General features: G+C 37.3%; 1 protein-coding gene across 2 annotated transcripts in view; it reads right to left on the reverse strand.

Moving 5' to 3' along the window:
* Window positions 1-3,929: 3,929 nt before the first annotated feature.
* CHD9 (chromodomain helicase DNA binding protein 9) overlaps window positions 3,930-23,873 on the reverse strand; it is a 98,225-nt gene continuing 78,281 nt past the window's right edge. Inside the window, exons 27-41 of one of the 2 annotated variants that reach the window (XM_086621060.1) lie at window positions 23,178-23,281; window positions 22,943-23,060; window positions 22,208-22,265; window positions 21,853-21,895; window positions 21,483-21,702; window positions 21,090-21,292; window positions 19,931-20,839; window positions 17,673-17,836; window positions 15,392-15,664; window positions 14,409-14,577; window positions 13,223-13,362; window positions 12,492-12,713; window positions 11,616-11,744; window positions 9,512-9,616; window positions 3,930-7,427 (exon numbers count right to left, since the gene is read on the reverse strand). In XM_086621060.1, the coding sequence (XP_086477186.1) occupies window positions 6,564-7,427; window positions 9,512-9,616; window positions 11,616-11,744; window positions 12,492-12,713; window positions 13,223-13,362; window positions 14,409-14,577; window positions 15,392-15,664; window positions 17,673-17,836; window positions 19,931-20,839; window positions 21,090-21,292; window positions 21,483-21,702; window positions 21,853-21,895; window positions 22,208-22,265; window positions 22,943-23,060; window positions 23,178-23,281 (3,721 nt within the window). In that variant the 3' untranslated portion in view covers window positions 3,930-6,563. The remainder of the gene's footprint in view (window positions 7,428-9,511; window positions 9,617-11,615; window positions 11,745-12,491; window positions 12,714-13,222; window positions 13,363-14,408; window positions 14,578-15,391; window positions 15,665-17,672; window positions 17,837-19,930; window positions 20,840-21,089; window positions 21,293-21,482; window positions 21,703-21,852; window positions 21,896-22,207; window positions 22,266-22,942; window positions 23,061-23,177; window positions 23,282-23,873) is intronic. The other variant, XM_086621061.1, reaches the window with a different exon arrangement.

Here is a 23,873-nt window from a genome sequence, read left to right on the forward strand (position 1 = left end):
AGGTAAGGTTATTATGCTGCAATTACACCTGCACACTTACTTGTTTTTATGCATCCAGACGTTGTAAATAAAGGGTTCAACTTGACTCTTCCCATGTAGAAAACTTCAAATAAGGTAATTTTTCATTTAATAGTCTACTGAAAACTTGGACAAGAAACATTTTAAACATATTAGACACACTGAAATCTTTTTCATCCCTGACGACAGCAGCGATGTTCAACACAAACAATGAGATAAAGAAACATCCTCATTTGACACGTTAATTGCTGGAATCATTTCCACTACTGGATTCCATATTGTATGTACCAATATTTTAAGAGTAAGTTACAGCGACTAGTGTTACCAGCAATGCAAAACTCTCATGGGGATACCACATACATCATCTCTGTCTGGGTCCCTGACAACTGCTAGGCTATCTTAAAATAAAATAGTTTTTCACTGTTTTTGAAGTTTCAGAAGCTTAACTTATGAACATGCTATGAAATGCACTTCTGTATGAACTACAAATGGTACTCATAGAGCTGTGGGCATAGGTATTTCTTTGTTTTGTGCCCCCCTCCGCTCACGTCACACTGGGGACTGCAGCCGTGGCAAGCTGAGCTCCTCAGACAGGTGGCACTCCAGGGACACAGGTACTGTCTGCAGCTCGCAGAACAACTAGTGAGCCTTTGCAAAACAGGGTTGCACAAAAATAAGGCAAATAGCCTCATTTTTGTTCTATCCTGGTGACTTTGATAATAAACTGTAGTTTCCTTGCGAAACACAAGAAACAGGTAGCAGATCTTGAGGCCAAACACGCACTGGAAAGTCACAGCGCAGGCCCTGAGTGCAGTGTCCCCAAGCAGTGAAGGCTGACTGGGACAAGGAATTATTGAAATGCTGGTTAATGTTGTTTACCTGCAGGGAAATAAAATAGCCTCCCAGATAAGGCTAGATACGTACCAGGCAAAGTCTGATCTCTTAATAAGCAAAGTCCAAGATGACCAACTCTTGGAAGTATTTGTGTAAAGAAAAAAAAATCACAGAATACTTACTTCCAGTATTCTTCTTTCCCAACACTGCCAGTCTCCTCATACTGTTGATGATATTTTGTCAATGCACATGGCTTTATTAGGAATCTTCCAACATCTGGTATCTTACCTTAAGCCTCAGTTCAAGAAGTCCAATGATTACATGAAGATTTCACCCATTTAATCTCATGACTCAAACATTTTTAACACTAAAAAGCAAAAAGATTCCCTTCATTTAGGTCAGAATTACTGCTGCGTTAAAAACATGAAGCAGTGTACCCTTTTTAGAGACTAGCAGTTAGAAACTCTGCCTTACAGGAGCAAAAAGCTGAGCTCCTACCACCTGCTTTGAGAAGCTGAACAGACATCAAACAGCATGAAGCAGAGAAGCTGACACAGTAGTTCCCAAATCAAAAACTGTTCTCTTCTGGGAAGAGAAAACAGCTTGAGGACATACTATCAGTTTTGGTGAGCACTGGTGAAAGAGAGAAATGATGTGATGCCATTTCTGATATTAGGATCCCAAGTATTTCCCAAACCAGCCTCCCTTATATGCAGAAGAGACCGTAAGAGAGTCAGGCACAAGAGACCTTACCTGGAACACTAATGACCATTTTGCACTCTCAGTCTCGTTCACAGCTAAAGCAGGCAAGGGGCAGGGGAAAGAAAGAGCCCATGTTTTGCAGAATAACTCTACAGCAGGATCTTGTGAATGACACTTTCCTTCCTTTCTTCCTCATGTGTGAGAGCCTGAAAAGAGGCAGTGTTGAAAAAAAAAAAAAGATAGCTTTAATTTGTCTAATTCAAACATGTCCCTGGCTTCTACTAGAGTTTGATTAATGCTAAGTAGTTTGAGTTTTTTAAAAAGAAATCTGAATGCTAGCTAGCTAGAGTACAAAATATTCTGAAGTTAAAACTTCAAAAATGTAAGTCGAAGTGTTTTGGGGTCGTAACTATTCTGAATGGAGATAACTACCTGTATGTACTTCTCCATGTCAAGACTTCAGCCCACCCTATTTTGTGGAAAATTTCCCCTAATCCTTTTTCTTTCTTTTTCAGTGATAAGTGTCGCTAAAACGCAGGGTTAAAAATTGAAATATAACAAGCAAGATAATGTTTACCAATAATACCTGGCAGGCTGGAATGAATGATGCAATTTACTGATACCACTAGAGTTGTTATGCATTTCAACATCCTTCCTCTGTGCATATTGTCAATATTTTCATGTTTAATAAAAGCTGGGAAAGGTTTTCTCCTATAAGAAGTTTTCCTCGGAGAAATTTTAACTGAAACTTACCTTTGTCATCAGAGACACTTGACCATCAGAAGTCCATGCTGTATCTTTTAACAGAAATAATTAATTTTACAAATCATTACCTAAAGCGACCAAGGTTTTCTTACTGTTTAGTTATGGAAAGCTAGTATCTTTATTTCCTTTAAATGTGACAAAGAAATGACACCACCTGGCTGTACAATATCAGGGCCATTTAGATAAGCCAGGAGAATTATTTTGTAAACTCCCACAGCTACACTAGTATTATCAGTCTCCTCTGCAGACATCAGCGTAATCCCAGTGTCCCACCAAAGTACAGATGTAAGAAGTGCTGGTCAACTACAGCGTGTAAATCCCACATACTGAAACAGCTTGCTGATGTTGAAGATCATTTTAGGTGGAATAGAACTAGAGCAGAAACTGTTTATACAACTGAACATTAGTAACTTTCGTATCCCAAGTAATTTCATATAAAGCTACACTGCAGATCCCTTTTACACTGCAGATCCCTTTATATGATCCATGTACACCAGGCACGATTCATTTCGCCACAGCTTAAATGCAGGCATCAAGAAGTAAACATTCACTTTGATGGTGTATCAGTACTGTTGTACCAAGCAATAAATGAAAAATATACTACTAAATAACATGGCAGAAATAATTTTCTCAGAGACAAGATATAACCAATAGGACAAGAATTTGCCTGGAGCACCTTGTTAATAGTCTCATCTAATAATCATATCCAGATATCATTTCAAAAAAGTTCAAAGGAGAGCACGAAATTGAGCAGCAATACTGTGCCTAGATCATCTGTTCCCTGTAAACAGTTTCATTGAAAAATAGATCTAGTTATATTTTAACTCACAGACTAAGATGATTGGATTTTAAAATTGTAAGACATGACTTCTCCTTTCCCTTTTTTTTTTTTTTAAATCTGTGACAGTTTTCTAATAGAGGAACTAAAAATAAATTTTAAGTAGTACTATTAGGGATTCTGCAGGACTTCAAAGGCAAGAAGGAACAGAGGAGAATATGAGAACAAAGCTCACATGTATATGTGCATTTTTACCATCTGTGCAGAGATTTGAGAAAGCAGCAGCTCAAAAAGGATGACGGTGATCTGCAAAATTCAGACTGGAATAAATAAGAAGGATACCACTGAATTGTTCAAATGCAATGACAGGTGAAAACAAGACAACCAGGAGACAACTTGCATTCAGGAGAAGTGGCCGTGCCCTGTATGAAATACATGAAAAATAGCAATAGTAAGTGCTGTGCACATAAAAGATGTAGTAAGCATGTAAAAAGTAATGCAGAGTTTTAAAAAGAAAGACTCAAAAGGTACTCCACTGCCAACAAGCTTACCCTAAAACATTAGATGCATCATGATTTCAAATTAAGTCAACGTTTGGACCACAACCTAGACTGTATACTCCTTTCTAACTTAACGACTGAAGGGCTGGGACAACAGCCAACAGAATTACAGGAAACTGATTCCTAGAAAAATTATACAACAGTCCTGGGTGGGAGGGGTTGCAGCCTTGGTTGATTTTTTTTTTCCTAAGCTCTTAAGAATAATTTCAATTTTAGAGCTTAACACTGAAACTCACCCTTTGCTGCTGAAAGATACACGTTTAATCCTTACACAGATAGCATTGTTTTCACATATTGAGGCCGACATCATGGGTAGTCAAAGAATATGTTTAATAAAAAATAATTAAACTTCCATTTGCTCTATAGAACATCATAGAAAGTAATTCAATAAATTACAAATGACTTTTTAAGACGCTTGTTCAACTACAGAAAGCAAATTCAGACTACACAGAACACAACTGGCAAATATTGCAAATGTCCAAAAAAAACCTGGACTAAGACTTGGATCCATGAAGCCTGAAACAAGGGATAGAAATACAAGGCAATAACAGCTAAGGTTCTTTTAGTAACTACCAACACACACTTTATCATCACCTTGGATATCCTTTTAATTTTAACTTCAGTATTAGTGTAATTCTACTGAGGTTTCCTTACAACCCTTAACTTTATACAACCGTATTTGCATATAGTTTAGCTGATAGTGGGACATTTTTTCCCCTTCTGGTTCAAACTGATTAAAAATAAACCCAATATATTATGTTCAAGTCTACACCAGCCTTCATTACTTGAAACTGCAATTGCCTTATTACATAGAAAGAATCACTAGAATGGTAACCAAACTCACTTGACCATAATTAGGAAAATACTTTATTTCATAAATCTGATATAAATTAGGTTTTAGCCACAAGATTTAGGATTTGTTTTGTGGGGTAAGGGTGGGAAGTGATGGTATCGTTGACATATTCCATCAGCAAACTAAGTTAGTAACTGTTTGTAAAACTTTGGCTATTTCATAGATGCATCCTAGTTAAATAAAAGTGCTATATTACAAAGGGAAAAATATTAAATATGAAATACTTTTTTTTTTTCTCATGATGAAGAATTGCTACCCCCTTCTCTTGGCAGTTTTTAATTTTCACTATTGCTAAGACACTGCATGAAGGGCCAAAAATCAGAATACTATTTGGGAAAATACGTAACCAGCACAATCCAAATGGTATTTGTATAATTGTGTAATTACATGTAATACTGCTTCTAATCATGGGGCTAGTTATTTTGCACATAGAAACTTATATTTCATTGGTAAAGTTCTTGATAAAAAACAACACAGTTGTTTTACTGTACAAGCAAGCAACAGAACTATATCAAAATATACAGTTTTTGTTTTTTATTTTTAAATTTATCCCTTTGTAAAGCTTTTTCAATGACTTCTACTAGTACCTGTATCTATTTTCTCTCAACACTTGCCTATTCTTGGACTGCAAATGATGTAACCAAGGTCAACCGAAGTCTCAGTCAGTTCAGAACTTCTGTAAATGTGAATCTGGGCCTCGACCGTGTCAGAGTAATAGCAGCTTAAGATGAAGGAGGAATCATATCACACATCAAATATTAGACAGATTTTATATAGTAAAGGGTTCTAAGGATCTGGACTTAAACAGATGCTTTATGCCCTGTTACTGTGGTTTCTTGGAACAATTTGTCTTCCTTACTATTCAAAGTGCTTTTTCTTTAGCGGGTAACTCAGCATAATAGATGAAGTGGTATCCCAATAATGATTTTGGGTAATACTAAATAATTAGAGTCAGATTTAAATCTGCAGAGAAGTTTAAACTCAAAAGGAGTTCAAAACTATCTATATTTTATTTACCATTATTAACTGGTAACTCCAGGAGGTTTTATGACATAAAACACAAATAGAAATCTACACAAACAAAGCAAACAAACAATTTTACATGAAGTATGCAGTGTTGAAAGGTCTTTTCAGTGGCACTTTATGACAGTTTGCCTCTTCTGAGTCTTGGGGAAACTACTTCTCATTTTGGGACTTCAATTCTGTAGAGGGAGCCCAAAACTTTGCAAGGTGTAAACTAAATAGATCTACACGGTGCCAAGTAGCATGAGATAAGACAGTTTTGCTCTAATTTCCCCTTACTGCTGTCAAAGAGAACAGCTGTAGTAAGGGGGAAAAAAACCCAAACGGTCACATCTCAAGTAACTCAGATTTTAACATGATATACAGGATGTCTTTAGAAAACAAAACAAAACCTGAAAACAAGTAATAGAAACCAATGTAAACTTCCTAAACTAACTCAGCTGAGGTAACAGGTAGCCAGTTTAATTGGCTGATTGGGAAAAATTTATCTTCTTTTAAACACACTTGTACCTGAATTGGAAACAGCAGTGCATCACAACACTAGAGCATTTTCATGTAATTAAAGCAATGGATGGTGATGTAGATTCTACAGCTTTCATGACATTCATTAGCTGCCCAAATTATTGCTGAGTTTTGATCTGTAAATTATAAGTGTCAAGGAGGCTGTAAAACTATATTCAAATTAAATCAATAATATGCATAAAGTATTCTGTGTTCACTGCAAATATATTAAATATACAGCTCTTACTTGAGCATTATTTTCATAAAATTAACCCCCCCAACAAAATTATAATGCCTTTTGTTGTAATTTTACACCATTGTGTATTTGATAGTACATACAAGTTCAGAAACCTATGAACTTCAAGAAATATTACATGCAAAACGTCTCTGAAAGCAGTTTGCACTTCTAAACAAATACTGAAATGTTCGGTCAGTAAATCATTGATGCACTCAACACTGGGTTATTTACAATGAAATAATTAAAGAATAAATTCAAAATCAGTTTATAATTTAAGTGCAGAGTCTGGGGTCAGTCGTCTTCACTAGAATCTGAATCCTCCGATGAAGACGATGTACTATCAGATCCAGATGAAGCATCTGCTTTCTCTGAACCCTCATCTGTGCTGTTTTCATTGTGAGAGCTTGGCTCTGTTCCCCCTTTGTCTTCCTGATCTCTAACCCTAGAATTTTCCTCCTTTTCTTCTGTAGGCTTGGCTGAGCCTGTGTCATTGCTTTCACTGTTCTGTACATCAAAAATATTAGACTGAGACAAAGCTGGGATATGAAGATTAAGGCCTGGAGTGAGAAGCATCCCTGGGTAAAGTATGTTGGACAAAAGTAATGGGTTAAGAGAGAGAGGATTGGCAGCTGCAGCAGCAGAGGATGTTGAAGGAGAACTTGAAACAGAGTTTTCACCACCAGTATCCGTATTTTGGTCTTCTGTCCTTTCTTTCTTTGTATCTGCCTCCTTTGAATCGCTTCCCTTTTTTTCCTCTGAAATAGATTCTGTAGACTTTGTTAGAAGTCCTCCCATGCCCAGCAGGTTTGGTAATCCAGCCATCCCTGACAGCAGCATGGGGAACATGGCAGCCATGTTCTTCGCTTCTCCTCCAGTAGTTAAGCCAGCTGGCATTCCCATTAATCCTGCTGTTACTTGCAGCGACTGCAGGTTTTGCAGGTTTTGTTGTAAGGCCTGGAGACTAGGCAGATCCACTCCTGGAAGCAATCCGTTGGCTAGAAGAGGGTTAACTGACACGCTTGCAGCCGTGGCGGCTGCTGCAGCTGCCGTTGCCTTCGCGATCTCGCTTTTGGGGCGCCTTCCTCTCCGGCTTACTTCTTCCCGCACAACAGGGCCAGTGAGAATACGGTCAAACATACCCTCTGGAAGAAATCCCTGTAAGAGAAACATTGGGTATTTTTAGTATTTTGAGAGCTTAAAGGTGGAAAAGTAAAAGCAGATAAGAGACCCAAGCGTACAGTAACGGTGTCAAAGAGTATTCTGGTGTGTTAGCACAGCAGCTTGATCTCCAGACAACTCACAGGAATGTGCGGTGACTTTGTGCTGTCACATCTCAAACATCTAAAGGCCCATTTCCACAGTGAGGTCTACACAGGTGTCTTCTCAGATCCTCTAACTCATCCTTAGAGGTTTGTTTGTAGATCAAGCCAAATATAGCTAATTATAGAAACAATCTCAATTTAAGACCTAAACCAGCACTGCTTTGCAATATTACCACATTCCAATAATTTGACAGCTTAAGGAAAAATATTAGTTAATGTGTGATTTCACACAGACCAGCAATCTCCGAGCCCTTTTTGTTATTGCTAGCGTCTGTTTAACGTCCTCGTATTTCATTTCATCCAAACAATAAAGACTCAAGTTCAATTAAAATGAAATTCAGAGCACCACTTCTTAGGGCTTGCACAGTAAGCCCTTCTACCTAATGACGGAGAAGTGCAACAGACACCAGTATTCTCTTTGAAGTGCATTGTTTTGCAAACTCCTCTTGAAAATGGCAATCGTAAGATCAACTACTACTCACCTCAATGCTACAATAGCCTTTTGTCCCCCCAGCAAATCTCTCTAATGAAAATTAGCCTAGTAGCCTAGAGGAATTCAGAAGTCATGCTCTGTTCTTCCGTCCTGTGGATCAGTACTAAATTCTAAAAGTAATTCTGCTATTATTTATATCTTTATTCACTACAGTTTAATCCTGTTTCTACTTATCTATTTTTCTACAGAATGTCTCACAAGGGTACTGGAGAGACTGGCATTTAGAACTTAACAGAAAGATTACAAGTTCTGTTGACAGTGAACTAGAAAAAAAAAAAAAAAGAACCTGCTCGTTTATTCGCCAGAGGCTGAAGATGTGGCATAAACATAATATACTTCTGACAAGTTATAGTAGGTGAGGAAATAAGACTTCGCAAGAGTATTGACCAAAAAAACATCCTCACTTCTGATAGACACATGGAAGAGTAACGTGGTTACTCAGAAATCCTTATTTATTATACAAAGCAGCTTTCTGAAGTTCAAAATACATCCTTATCTTCAAGGCAAACAGGGAATGAACTCAGATCCCTACACCATACTTGAAACTTAAAAGGAAAGAGATAACAGTTATAAAATAGTTCCTGTAATGAAAATGTGTACTTGCTGTTTTCTTGGAACTCTGGACAACGTCTACCAAAAAAACTACTACTTAAAAATTTAACCAAGTACAAACCTCAAACAAAACAAAACCTCAAACTCACTGAATGCATCTTGCTACTAGTGAGAAGCTGGCTCAGGACTGCCAGGGAATGTAGCACTCTTATCACTAACTTCGTTGGTAATCCATACAGAAGGAATACATGGGCAACACTGAAGTCGTCGTGCAGATCTACTTCTAGAAATATATTTTAGCCTTGTTCCCTCCATTGGAATCTCAACACTAATTTTTAGCTAAAACCAAAACTGCTAAGTAGAAAAAAAAAATCTATGTAATGGAAGATAGCTATATTAATACTTGAGTTACATTTTGATTGAGGATCGTAATTTCTTAAAAGATGCACACTAAATATAAAATAAAATGTAAAATAAGTATTTAAGATAAAATATTTACATCTTCCTAACTGCAACTTTAAGAATAAGAAAGTATTCTTTGGGCTAATATCTTTCCTAAAAAACCTTCAAGGCTACATTTATGAGATAAAAAAAAAAAAAAAAAAATCACAGTATTATAGCACTTTCAACCAAACCTCTAATTCAGGGTTACCATCCGCTGTCCCTCCCTTCCTCCTACTCACAGCTGTGCCAGCAAACCAGTTTAGGGACCCGAGTCGGCAGAATAAAAGCCAACATTGACTCATGTTCCACACTCAGTATAATACCAGAAATGAAGAGTGCCTTTTGGCATGCCTTTTTTTTCCTGTTTGCCTTGTTTGTTTTTAAAGGTATATTTCATGTCATGGTTATCTTATTTCACAAATACTCACAGACTGTTTTACAACTTCTCCCCATTCAGGAGCCACTCCATACTCTGGATTTTCTTTCAAGAACCTGCACAAATCCTTCAGAGGGGGAGCAAACGCACCTCCTACCTGAGAAGCAGAAGACAGAAGTCAGGAAATACTTCTAATAAAGGCAACATTCATACCTGACACGGTTTTATTTTTTCCTTTTATATAAAACAATACCAATAAAGTCTCACTTTCAATTATCAATGAGAATGATATAGCTTTGGACTGATTCCTGGTGGTATAATGTGAGGTATTCTTGATTTGTTCTAAATTAACAAAACTCAAACTCATCTATTAAACTCACACTTTGCAACTTCAATATTTGATATTCCTACTAATGTTTATATCAGGCTTATTTAGACATGCAATGAATGGAAGAGCAACTATATGAATAGAGAAGAAGTGGTTTAAGTATTACCAAGAAGGTTGTACCTACAATCCTGTTAAACTTTTCCTTATGCACTAAATCAGTCCTATTCTATCATTTGGGTCAGCTTCCAAAAATACTTCTATTAAGAGACTTGGCTTCTCTTGTGACATTATTTATTTTTTTCTTGTGAAAAAGGCCGAGTGAAGATTGCTAGACAGCATGTCCCAATAAAGTCACGTAAGTAGGAAAGTAAGCTTTCAAATAATTAGGAGTATTATTCAGATCCAGGAAGAAAGAAGAAATGGTAGAAAGAAGTGAAAAAGAATTCCAGCTTATGCTCAGCTTTCTCTAGAAACTGCAACTTAAACTCACATTTTGTAGGCTACTTTTGGACCCCTCACCCCCTACTACTACATGTATAACGGAACTAAAAAAGAAAATGAGACAGAAAGAATTTGGGGATGCAGAGAAGTTGGGGACAGGTTAATAAATGGGAAAACAGGTTAATAAAGTAACAGTCTCAACTACAGTGTGGAAATTTATTAACAGAGAAAAAGCCATCATCAGGCTTTTACAGAAAGCACAGATCAAACCTCTCGCTCTATGATCATCAACTTTGAAAAGATTCCTCAGGGCACAGCTTACTGTAGAGCAGCCAAGGATCTGTTTTTCAAGAGACTAGCAACCATGCAGGTTCCTCTTTAGAGCTGCTGCCTCAATGCACTCGAGAGATTAAAGACTCAAATTCTGCCTCACTCTCCTCTACAGATGCAAAAAGCTTCTGACCTTAATATAGCAGCATAAAAAGATTTTCCTGGTTTCCTTGCAAGTGCTCTCTAACAAAAGGAAAAGCTAGCAGTATCACAAGAAAAAAATGCTCCACACTCTGACACAATACCTCAAAGACTCCCACTGGACTGCTGCTCTGGTACTATGCTGACATTCAAAGACACCATCCCAACATCTGTCCACATTTGTTCAATAAAGAACAGCAATGTTCTGCGTGCTTTTATTGAATACTGCCTGTTAGCCTGCCCCAAAGCCTATTCAAATGCATTATGCCTTTCCCAAACTTCAATCACCTGTCTAAAAACTTGAATTCAACACCTGGTCTCCTATCCTTCACTGCTGGGATTTCATACAAGAATGCCTCTTCTACTTTTGTTCCTGTTACACTGCTGATTAACCTAGCAATGTGGTTTACAACAGATATATACTGGTGAACCACAAAGGTCAAATCCCAGAGAAAGTGAAAAAAGAAAAAAGCCAAATAACCCAGTACACTGGATTGAAGCAATTCTGACAGAGAAGTTTCTATGTAGATTGAACCGCCAATATAATTTTAATCATGTCAAAACTCATAATGAGAAGATGTACACAGAATTTAGAACTTGTGAGAAAGCTGCTACTTCGATCAGGACAACATTTATTTCAGTGGCCATGCCTGGGTATTAGTCAATGGCACAAATATTGCAATATATTGAGAGTTCGATTCTACCTGAACATAAACCACAGGGTAACTTTCTAGCCTTATCTTAAATATTTTCACAGTTGCAAAACATTTACAAGAAGATTGTCATTGACTTGCTTGCTCTGTGCCAAAACCTTAGAACAAAACTCTCTCATTTGTATACAGTATTTCAGCAAGTGCAGTATACGGAGTTGTTCATTTCGGGGGGAAACACCAGAGTGGAACAGTATCATGAATACCTTTCTCGCGTTTCTTCTATTTATGAGCTGAACGCGCTCTTCACCAGTCAAGCTATTAACGTCCAGTTTATTAGGATTTCGACAACGGTGTCTCTTTTGTTTGGGCCTCCCATCGTGCAGCTGCATCCTCTGTGATAAAGGAATTAAAAAGTCAATTATCTTTCCGACATAACTGTTTTAAAAACGGTAAAATATCTGTGCATTCTCTGTGATTTCAGAAATATTTTAGTAACAATACTAATTTACTAATCACAATCATATAATAAACAGCCCAGTAAACAGCACTAAATTCTCTCTCTCATATCTCTACCCAATGCTTTAACAATTTTTCAATTTTCAACAGTGCTTTAACCAGCAGGAATGTTGCTACTGTTTTGTATTATAACATCTTGATGGAGAAGGTTGTTACTCCAGATGTCACACACAGGATTTTCTTGCATGCTGTTCCACATGAACAAATCTCAAATTCAGAGGCACCACAATAAGAACATCGTACCCACACGAACATCGCTACCACAGCACATAACAGAGGTATGAGATACATCCCGCAGTAAAGTCTTTAATCATCTTGCACATCACTAAATATGCTGTTACACATTTTCAGCCGTCATCATCAGGATCATGGTAGTATGATTTTTTTTTTTATTTCTAGGTGAAATTAGACAAAGATCAAATGTCTTTGTTTAGTATTGCTTTTCTTGGCAATTACAATTGTGAGGGAAAAGGAAGGCTCGCAGAGCTCAAATTATGTAAAAAGGTACGGACATTTTCCTTTTCCTAAACAAAACAGAAGAACAACACAGAGTACACATCCAAATACATTTTATGAGGAATGTCTTACTCTTCAGCTAAAGCAGAGCTGAAAGGAATACTCACAGGAATACAAGCTCCTGAATCTTCAACATATCCAGGATGTTCTTTAAGCCACCTTTCTAAATCTTTTCTTTTGGGGGCATCATCGCCTGCAAGCCTTGTTCCATCTTTTAAGTTAATAACAGGAACTGGACTCTCTGCATCAAGCATGCCTTGGGACTGCGTGTAAGTGAGTGCTGGGTTTATTCCTGCAGCAACTTGACAGGAGTTAATACCTGGATTAACCTAGTGAAATTCAAAACATTTGACTAAGTTCTCCATAGAAAACAAACCATCACAATGACTTCATGCATGATACAATGAAGGCCACAGTCCTGCCGATCATTATGCACGTACTCAAGGACTCAGTGAGACTACCCATGCCATAGACAGCTCCCTTTAAGTCACTGTACAATCAGGTCCTGTAACAGATGCTACAGGAAAGGATGTCAGAAAGTGTTGCTAGGTCAAATAACAAGCTTTTAATAATACATCGTTAACTACAGTTCATAAAAACTAGAACTAAATTTTTTGAAAATAGTTATCGATATTGTGTCTATCTATTATTTGGTAAAACTACCAGTTCTCCTTTGAGTTGTCATAAACTGCCAGTGAGCAACTTCAGGAAAAAAAAGCCAAACCCAATAGGTTAGAGTAATTAAGTTTTTGTTTTATGTTCATGGCTGGTTTTGCTCAGTTAAAGGATTAACAGTAACTTGGACCTTATTTTTGGACACAAAATCAAGTTTACTTACATGATTAGGCTGTTTATTTCTATTTATAAAGAGGACATCGACTCCCTCCACATTCTTCCTTCTTCCTCTTCTCTTTTTGACTACAGGCTGACTGTCAACTATGACTCCATTGGCACTGGCTGTTAAGTGACTGGAAGTACCTAATTAATGATGCAGTAACATTAGTGTCAGATGCTTGAGCGGTTTATAACAAGAAACATGCCTGAATAAAAGCAGGAAATAAAATTACTTGAAAGAGTGCAAGTGCATGTAACTTTTACATGTATTATCTAGCTGAAATTGCCTATTGTTTTATGACTGTTTAAAATGCTATTAATATCAGGCTCCGAAAAGCCACTCTACTAAGAAAGTTTCCTATTACTGCCTCCTGCCCTCTCCAAAAAGATCTGTACAGAGAGGAGAGCTGTTAAAAAAGGCAGACATTACACACACACAGAGGCCGACATCCCTAAACAAATGTTTATAAACAAGACCTTAACTTTATGTTGCAAAAGAACAAGCATAAAATGCAAGTGAAGGGTAGTATTTTTTTTTTTAAAGGAAACATTCCCATCCATGTACGTATGAAATCTCATAGAACTACAGTCATTTAGTCAGAAGCTGGCCTTAATCAAGCACCCAATTCTAATATTTTAATCCAAATTTTAACTGCTTAATTCAGTCTCATTTTTATTTGTCAGTATACACCTACTGGGGTTTTTTTATGAAAATAAGCTGTAAGTTTTTGGCTATAAGCCAGAAATTCGTTCTAGACTATCGTCCTTCACTGTTTCTTTACATAAGACACACGGAAGAGTACGAAGAGTGCAAACTGACAGGCATAAACCTGGAACTCTTCATCTTTACTTACAAACTAGCCACAATCAGTTCTGATTTAAACTGGTTACTCTCAGTGTGGAGTGACACACTTTGTAATTATCAAACTGTTCTTCTGGGGGTGTCTATAATGCTTAATGGCATCCTTCTAATAAATGAACGTTGCAGTACCTGACACTGTGAGCATCCATGTAGTCCAACCTCATGCCTCAACTTAGGTGCCTAGTTTTCCTAACACACTGGAGAGAATTCCTCCAGACAAATAACATAGCAAATCTCTCTCTCCGCTGCCATATACATGGAGATCAACAGAAGAACCAAGGTGGTAAGATTTAATACTAACCCTCATGCCCTCTGACATTTTATGTACCTGATTCAGGAAGTGATTTTGGGAAGTTCACAAGGCTGGTTTCTGAAGCATTCTGGAGTTCGCGTAGCCGAGCCAGGTATTGCTGCTGTCCCAGAGTACCTTCTTCACTTTCAAATGGCCTTTTCTGAGACAGACCCTGCTTCTGAAAAGTCAATTTCAAACCACCTTCCTGTTAAATAAATGCCAGGGTTAGAAGAGTCTCTTCCGAAGCAGAAGTGACTACTTAATCAGGATTCTCACAAAGAGTTACTCCAGAAGAGTTGAGGAAGAATGAAAACATTGTATTAGATCTTAAAACAAGTCTGGCTGCTTCTCCATGTAAAAAACTAATGTGAACAGAAATTTCATGGAATTACTTCTATGAATATCAAATTTTAAATTATCTATCTTTAGTGAAAAATCCAGACACTGAACAGCTGTCTACCTCCCTAATCCAATTCTAAAGAAACGCCAAGCCCAACTACAAAAGGAAATTTTCACACATTTTTATGTGCTATGAACAGGTCTCAAACTACAGATAAAAATGTTTGCAGCTTGTAGCCTGCATTTAAACTGGGAGGTTTACCTATAACCTCTAAAAGGCCAGGAAGTAATGAAGTGCTTGCTGGATAGGACATGCTGAAATGTTTAAAAAATGCCAAACAACAGAAATACCTTTTTTTACTAACCAGAGTTCTTAGAAACAGCATAGAACAGGCTGTCTGAGGAAGCACCAGAATGGCAACATTTCAATTTAGAGAGAGAAATAACAATGACTCCTTCCAGTGGCTTATGCAAATTAAAAAAAAAAGGAAAAAAGAAACAAACTCCAAAACCCCCCAAAAACCAAACCCCAAACACTCAATGCCCAGAAGCAGCAGACCCAAATACCCACAAACAAGTGTGTGAAGGAAGTGAGAGTGAGAGCAGGCAGCCACTTGCAGGCAAAGCATGCTGCACACCGCAATCGCAACCAGGTCCTAGGGCAATAAAAATAAACATACGTCATTGATTTTCACTGTAAACTCCTTTTCTCGTACATGCTTCTTCACCTTTGACATCTGTGGTGACTGATCATATTCTTCTTTAACACCTGCAAGAGGGGGTGTTGGTGCACTGGGCTCACTGTAATCTGCAGCTGCACCTGGGCTATCCAGAAGTTTGGTTGTGTAGAAAGATGCCACCGTGTTGCTGTCGTAGCTCCTTCTTGCTGAAGGCCATTTGCCTTTCAACACTGTCTGACAAATACTGTCGAGTCGATTAATCATAACGCGATCCTAAAAGACACAGAAAATTTTTTCTTAAGAGTAACGCTTACCGACACGGTATGCATTACATGTACGTATCTATATTATGTATTATCTTCCAATTCTAAAAAGAGGAGAAATTACATTATTTTTAATCATTGGACTTGGACTTAAAAGATTGTTAAGATCCTGGATTCGTACCGATTCCCTGTAAAAGTTTTGAAAGCCACCTCCGTATGGAATTTCACCACCTGTTAACAAATATGCAATCTCTCTCGTCTGTACAGGGTCTGGGGCCTGCGAATACTCAAAACACACTCCCTCACCGATTTTTGAAGGAAAGATATGGTAGCTACCAAACTAGTATTTCTAAGTCTGGCTTTGACTCATTGGTAAGAGAGCCTGAACCTGTGAGCAGCACCACAACGTGTCTGGCAAACAGCATTTATAAAACTGTACCACAGACTTCTATTCACATCTCATTACACCTGCATAATACACAGATCTTGAGTCCCTATAAACACGGCTAAGTGTATGTAGACTCCAGAAACTACCAAGTTTTCTGATAATTTCAGAGTGTAATTATTTGTCAAATAAAAAATGTGAACACTAAAATTACCTGTTCTGTAAGCAAAAATTTTTTTGTCAAGTTCAAGACCCTCCCCTGTATTTAAAAAAGTCTGATTTTGTACACTCTGAATGCCAAGCACCTGTGACAGGAAAAGTTAAGCTTCCCTTCTCAAAATGAACATTCAAAAATTATGAAAAGTAGAATTTAGATTTAAATATATCTTCCAGGAGCAAATGTAACAACAACTAAAAGCTCCTGAAGTTCAGATCCTACATCTATTTTCCCTGTTTCATCACTGTCTCCTGCGTTGCCTTCCTTTTCAGACTTTACTCAACTACTTGATCTTGAAACTCTTCCTTTACTACAAGCTTGTGATCTGGCTCTGAATTTTCAAGCTGATTTGCAACTCATGTCTCTTCCACAGAAGGAGATTTCAAAATTATGTGTTTTTTATAAAATAATAAACTGGCATTTTAATATATATCCTATGTCTACCAACACACTAAACATGCTAAAATTTCTTCAGAACTATTGAAAAACATATGCATCAAAAAAACCTGCCACAAAAGTTAACATCACCTGGGCTTTCCTACGCTTAAAAAACAAAAGGTGACCCACTAAAACTTGCATGTGTAACACTGACTATAGAAGCAAGTACATTTTTCAGACCCAGAAAGTGTCCAAGTCAGTCTCATTGTCCTTATATGTCAGGAAAGAAAGCTACCCAAAAATTTATCACAGTTAAAGTTTATGTACCAGTAATTCATAATTTTTGCTTCAGCTTCTTAGTAATTGAGAGCGTTAAGAAACTGCTCTGTGATCTTCCAAGCTATGTCAGTCAAAAACTAAAAAATGACTAAAGAACTTAAAAATATTCAGTATTTACTTCAAACAACAAGAATTTCCAGTCAGTTAGTAGTTTTATCTTTATCTTTTCAAAGCATACTTTAGAATTTCACTAGAATTTCACATACAGAATGAAAGAGTTAAGTTTTAAAGTAAAAGTTGTATTACACCAGTGCTCCAGCCAGCCTATGCTTTAGCACAACTTCAGATATTGCAATGTAACTGAGGAGTCCTACTACTTGTTAGAAAGTCTTTCTAATATTTAGATTTCTTGCTCTGTTTCATTTTTCACCTTCTTTGGACTACTCTAAACAATTACTCTGACTGACTTAAGATCATCCAAATACCTGATAAATTATCTCATCTTCATCTTAAATATTCTTCCTTTAAAGTTTTGTTTCCTACGTGAACATTCTCTCTTTTACAGATATAGCTACGCGATTGATGTATAAAAAGCTTTGTCATAATTTTGCTACAATTTACCAAGAACAAAACTCCGGTTTTATTTCCAAGATCTCCCCACAACTCAGTGGTATGGTTTTCACATATTTAATTGAATATTAATGTCACATGTCACCTTCTTGTATGACTTTGATTTTCGAAGTAACATTATCAACTTGCCTTTGGCCAGTAGGATGCAGCTAACATGTATCCACCTTGTAGGAGATAACTGGAATTTGGTGTCCCATTGTTCATCTGGAAACTGTCTTGTGTCTCATCTTGTGTTGTGCTCAGAGAGGCTACACTCTCTTCATCATATGCTTTTATATGTGGGGTTCCTTCTGCTAAATAAAACAATTAATATCACTTGATGTCATCAAAGAGTTAAACGCTCACTGTAAGAAGTTCAGATTAACAAAATACACAGAACAATATTCAGAGAAAGTCCAAACACAAAGTTAAACTGAAGAATTAATCTGTTAGGTTTTCCAGGATGACTGCTGATCCTTTTCTAGGCACATAAATTCCACACATATTCCTGTTAATGTTTTAAGAGCTTAATACGTCAAGCATCTAGCTACTCTAAAACAGAAATGCTTTAGAGTAATCTGATAGGCAGTCCTTACTTATTTTAACATATTTCCTTGGTAAGCCAACTTGCACTAAAACATATAATCTATTGGGATACTACTTTAAAAAAAACACCCCATTTCATTTACTGGGTGGAATGTTGGATGTTCCATATCTTCAACATGTGTGTCCACATCATTTAATTTTTTACATTTTAACCACAGAGGATTTTTTCCTAGTATCTTTCCAGTGTGTCCTCTTTCTTGTACTTCTCTCTTCATTATTATTTTACTTTTGCCTCCATCCAGACAATAATATAAGTTTCACTATGACATGGGGAAAACAGTGTGAAAGTGGAAAAAAAAAAGGTGCTGCCTGAAAACCTGGAAAGGTAAATACTACCATCAGCACAAGTAAGAATACTGAGGGACAATTCTACAAAACTCAAATTTGTCCTTAATAGCTATGTATCAGGTAACCTGATAAATTTTAGCTCTCCTTTAAAAGATGTTTAAAATGTGTGAAAAGTATATCAAAGGTCCATACAGCCCGAGAAACAAAATCTGGGCTTCAAATTAAAAGTGCAAATGAAATTAAGAAAGTTTCCCAGCGTTTACCAAGCTGTTCATCACCAACTTACAGCAAAATAGCCACAAAAAGAAAGGCTAACTGATTTACAAGATTTTGCCATCTGAGTATGGCACAATTACTTGCTTAAACAGACTGAGCTGGCAGAAAGCAAGCCTAATATTTGGACTTGTAGCACATGTTACAGTATACACCATCTAGATGTAAATATTTATGTTATGTAAGCATTCTTTTTCTCTCACTGTTTTCATGTTTGCATACAACTGTTTGCTCTGAAAACTTCCTTCCCCTGCTACAGGCAGCAGCCTCATCTTAATAATTTTGTTCAAGTGGCATTTTACTTGCCCAGTAACCAATTTCCCAGTAAACTAACCCTAGGGTTTCCATTTGTCATTCCCACAGACACAAAAATCCATATGATTAACACAATGCCTTTTTCCCTGAGATATTGTAAAAAACATCGCTTATTTACACATGCTTGTAATCCTACTGTCTAACTTCATCCTCTTCCTTTCTCTACTACCATTTGTTATCACACAGCAAATAACTCTTTTCACATTCTTGGTTTCAGTGAGGCAAGAGTAGAAGACACTGCATAGGGTCAAAAGAAGGAATGTATTAAAAATAATGATTGGTTGGTTTATTACAAATTTTAAATCACTGATCCAAGGTTTTTGCCTCTACTTTGATGCTTCAAAAAGTGTCTCTTATTTGGTCCTACGCTCCATAATTGCCTCAGTCTTTTCTAAGCAGGTAGATGTTTGAAAATCTAAAGTGCAAGTACACTGCTTGGCCACCTCCAGTTTACAAAAAAAAGCAGTTTGTATTACTCTATAGCTTGGACAGGCAGAAGCTTGCAAATTTCATGAAAGCTCCATGAGGAAGCCACAGAGACAGGTGAGCAAGAGTGAAAAAAACAAACAGGGAAACCAAAAGAATCTCTATATTTAGGAAGAAAAACCAACAGTAGTAGGGATTATATGCTCATAATATATTTCTAGAAAACATTAGCCATTCAACTCTCCTCCCACACATGAACCACAAGCACAGTAAGCTTGCTTAGGGAATCAGTCAACAAATCCTAACTACCTCATCCAAGGCACTGATACGAAGCAAAGAAAACGCTCTATGGCTGAAATTCTTACAACCCACTTGAAGAATCAAGCAAGTATGTCAGTTGACTTTTGTAGGATTTAATATTCTTTCTCAGACGTTTTTCCATTAAGAATAAACTTGTTCAGTTTAAGAGTTATACTGCAGAAATAAGACTGCACACATACCACGTTTTTGTGCCTCTTCTTCATCACTATCACTCTCTTCAGATGATGACGATGATGATGACGACGACGATGAGGATGATGAGGAGGAGGATGAAGATGCTGAAGAACAAGATGAAGATGATGAAGAGCTAGAGCCTGATCGAGAATGTGAACAAGATGAGGAAGACGAAGAGGATGAAGATGATGACCTGGAAGAACAGGATGATCTATCTGAGTCAGAGTCTGAGTCAGAGCTAGAGTCAGATCCCCTTTTGCTGACTCTCTGTTTTTTGGAAGCTGGATTTGGAGTTAGAGGCTCTGTCCTTGCTGCCACCATGCGCCTGTCCGTTTCAGTCTTCATGCTAGGTTTGTGGTCTGTGTTTTGAATTGGTGTGCCATTTTTTGGACTCAAAGGTTCCGATTTCATTATTGTCTGTGTCTCCTCTGTAGACATAGATTCCTCTTCAGAAGACTGAGGGTCCTCTTTCAGGTTTTCATTTTTAGCTTTTGTGTCCTCAAAAGCATTCACTTTAGCATCTGACAGTCTTGACTGAGGTGTAAGAGGAGAAGCAGATAATGCCATCTGGTACTGATGCAAGAGCGGAGTAGAAGTCCTTGAAAGTGCCACTTTATTTTGATTATAGTTCCTCTGGGCAGACATAAATGAGAGTTCAGGATCACGAAGAATATGATAATCTGTCCTGCTAACTCCATGTTTAGCAGCTCCAATAAGTAAATCCCTGTCATGAGTCCCACACTCCCACCAGACAGGTAAGTCTGGGTTTGGCTGGCACAGTTTTAGTCGTTCAAACAACTGTGGGTGTCTAAGAGCCTGTTCTCGCACTTTCCTCAGGAGTTCAATGCGATACAAAGTCCGAGAAGCACGCTCCTCTGTAATCGGTTGGATAAAAATGTTTGGGTCTACAAGTTCTGTATTAAAACAAAACAAAGATGAGAATCTGGCAAAAAAATCCCTCACTGCAAATCAATACTAGAAGGAGATGGTTTTAATCAGTTAATATATGTCTCCCCATTATAAGCTTTAAATTTTACGCTTAACATGTTTCCTGTTTCCTTCTCCTCCGTTTTTATTTCAGAACACATGAAAGAAACCTTTTCAAGAAAAGCACTGGCAACAGAAATTGAAGATAAAACCAGAAGTGAAGATATACACACTCACCTTCTTTTGAGGGAAGACGACAGACTCTCCGGCACATGGACATAAACGCATACAAGTACTTCTCCAAGCTCTCGTCAGTTTTCTTATGCAGCCTAGCCATTGCTCTGAACTTGGTCCAATCAAATCGTCCCCTTTCAGGATCAAACACCACTCCAAACGTAGACACAACTCTGTAAAAGTCAGCTTCTTCTCTTCTTGTCCATCTTGATCAGCAAGAAAAAAAATAGGAAATTCTGTCATTTTCTTCACTATTTCATGCAGCGAGCAATTATTATTTCTTCACTATAAAATACTTTTGTTTTGTTTTTTTTGTATACATTTCCTTAATATAAAATACTTTTGGTTTTTATCTAAGTACCTATTAAAACTTGTGTATTTGCATGCTGCACATACCTTTGCTGTCTTTCAATCTTAGCAGCCATCTTTGGATTCAGAGCAGCTTCTTCGTACGGAGGCTGCATCATACTGGTTTGTATTGGGAACGTCGGCTGGATCTGCTGGGCCTGCCTATTTTTAGTTGTTCGTTGATAAGCTGTTATTAAGCGGCGAAGACGCGTTGTTAAGGCAGACTGGGTGGGCCAATAGATTTTGTCTCCTTCCATCATTTGTCCATCTGTATTAAAACAAAGCCATAGGAAAAATAAAGAATTTAATCATTGCTGGTGCCTATGGTTCTATACTAGGCAATCTAAATACATTTTCAGCTAAGAGTTCAGCGAATTAATTCAAAATAGGACTCAGATTTTAAGTTTTATGTATTTACCTCCATCTGCTATTACTAGGTCACCGGGGGATGAAACATCATCCTGCAGAAAAACAAAAATGAAGCAGAGTTTAAAAAATTAGCCCTCTCCAGAGATTTAGGTTAAACTTGAATCTTGCAGACAATTTGTGAATACGGCAAAGAACAAGAGTAATGTATATTTTGGTGGCTAACAAAGCATACTACAAAAATTTACTCCCATTGCACCACCCATGCCCCCAACTGCAGAGACACATGGAATAAGTTCTATCAATTTAGAGAAACAGAGGAAAATGTAGTAATTTGCTCAACAAGAAGGTGGAGGTATTATATTCTAAGTGTGTTAAAAGGAGCTATTAATAGGTGACTACTATACCTCTATGTCATCTTTAAACATTGCTGGTGCTGGTTTATATTCTGGATCTTCTACATCCCTGTTAAAATTTTAACACAGAAGAACCCATCTTAATAGTATTTTAGAAGTCCTTAAACCTTTTGCAATTAAACAAAACTCATTTACATTTAGTTATGTATCCTGTATTTTAAATTTTCTAGTTGAAACAAGGAAAATATTTCACAGCAGCTTTGGCTTGAATCCTGCCCCCCTCCAATTCACTCTCTCATTCAAAGTTGTTCTTTATGACCACAGCTTCCAACCTCACTGATGAAGCAATGAATAAAGGCAGTTCTCCCTTTCAGCAGTTATCAGTGATACTCAAATTGATCTACTGGGGTCACTGGTTAGCTACACAAGACTAACACACCAAGCTGACTGACCTGAAATCAAGGTAAATACGTCTGTAGTATTGAGACTCTGAAGGCTTTTGCACTTCAGTGTCTAAGTGATATTTTTGATACAGCAACACAAAGTACAGTCCTTGTAACAATGAGCGGCTGCGTTTTTCCTTCAACCGTGAAATCTCAAACTTGGTTGGTTTTGTTACACTGTTCCTAACTCCGCAGGATTAAAATCAAAGTAGTTTTCTTCACTACAGTGACATGAAACTAGTATAAAATCAGTTAAGATGACACATGAAAGTACAACGTATCAATTGCATCTTGTTTACTTGAGGGCCCCAAAAAATTCATGCCCGCTTTTAAGTGCTCCTACCCATCCATATAATCATTTGCTCTCTGTTCGGCAGCAACTGCTTTTTCATCCGGCTTGCCAACCCTTTCCAAGAAACACAGCGCTGGGTCTGCTCTGATAGTGTTATATTTTTCATAACCTAGAAAGGAAAAAGTGACACAAATTCAACTTTTAGAGGAAGCTACTGAAAAACTGAGTATAGGGTGTTTATATTGAGGAGTGGGGAAGTCAATACATAGTCATGTGTATTACTCACCATGTTTAAAAACTCCAATTAGTAGGGATTTATCTGCATCTGCATCCCACCACTCGGCAGGAACTTCAGAGTGATCTGGCTCAGGGACCCAAACATCAATTTCACTACGGAGAATCACCAACAGCAGCACACCATCATCAATAATATTCAGAGGAAGAAAAGCATTTTTTATTTTCTCTTTGTACATTTGTATTTATGTGAGATTCTTAAACTCCTCTTCATACACATATATACAACATCCCATTTCCAATAAACTAATTCAAAGGTTATTTTGAAGGTTGTAAAGTTTCCTAGGATTGAAATATTTAATTTTTTAACCTACTTTGGTATTTAATAGCAAGTGACAGTTAACAAGTGGATGGTTACGCTACTAAGAGTTATATAAGCCACATTTTACAAAGTTAGTTTATATTTAAGAATAACTTTGATAACCTCGAGAAACTGAGGCCTGCAATTCTTCCACCTTCGCATTCAGTAAGAGTCTAAAACCAGCAACACAAGACACTCAGCTTGGCATTTTATATTTGACAGAAATAAGTAACAGGGAAAGTATATGAAAGCAGAACCAGCATACGAAATTCTTCCTCTCTCAGTGAACTCTGCCAACTCCTAGCAGTTTGTGCTTATGAAACTTGGCAAACAAAGGTTCATCTGCTTTTGTGTTTAATAATGGAATGGACTGTTCTTCCATAAATA

Source organism: Tauraco erythrolophus, chromosome 15, assembly GCF_009769465.1.
Source record: "Tauraco erythrolophus isolate bTauEry1 chromosome 15, bTauEry1.pri, whole genome shotgun sequence".
Lineage (NCBI taxonomy): Eukaryota > Metazoa > Chordata > Aves > Musophagiformes > Musophagidae > Tauraco > Tauraco erythrolophus.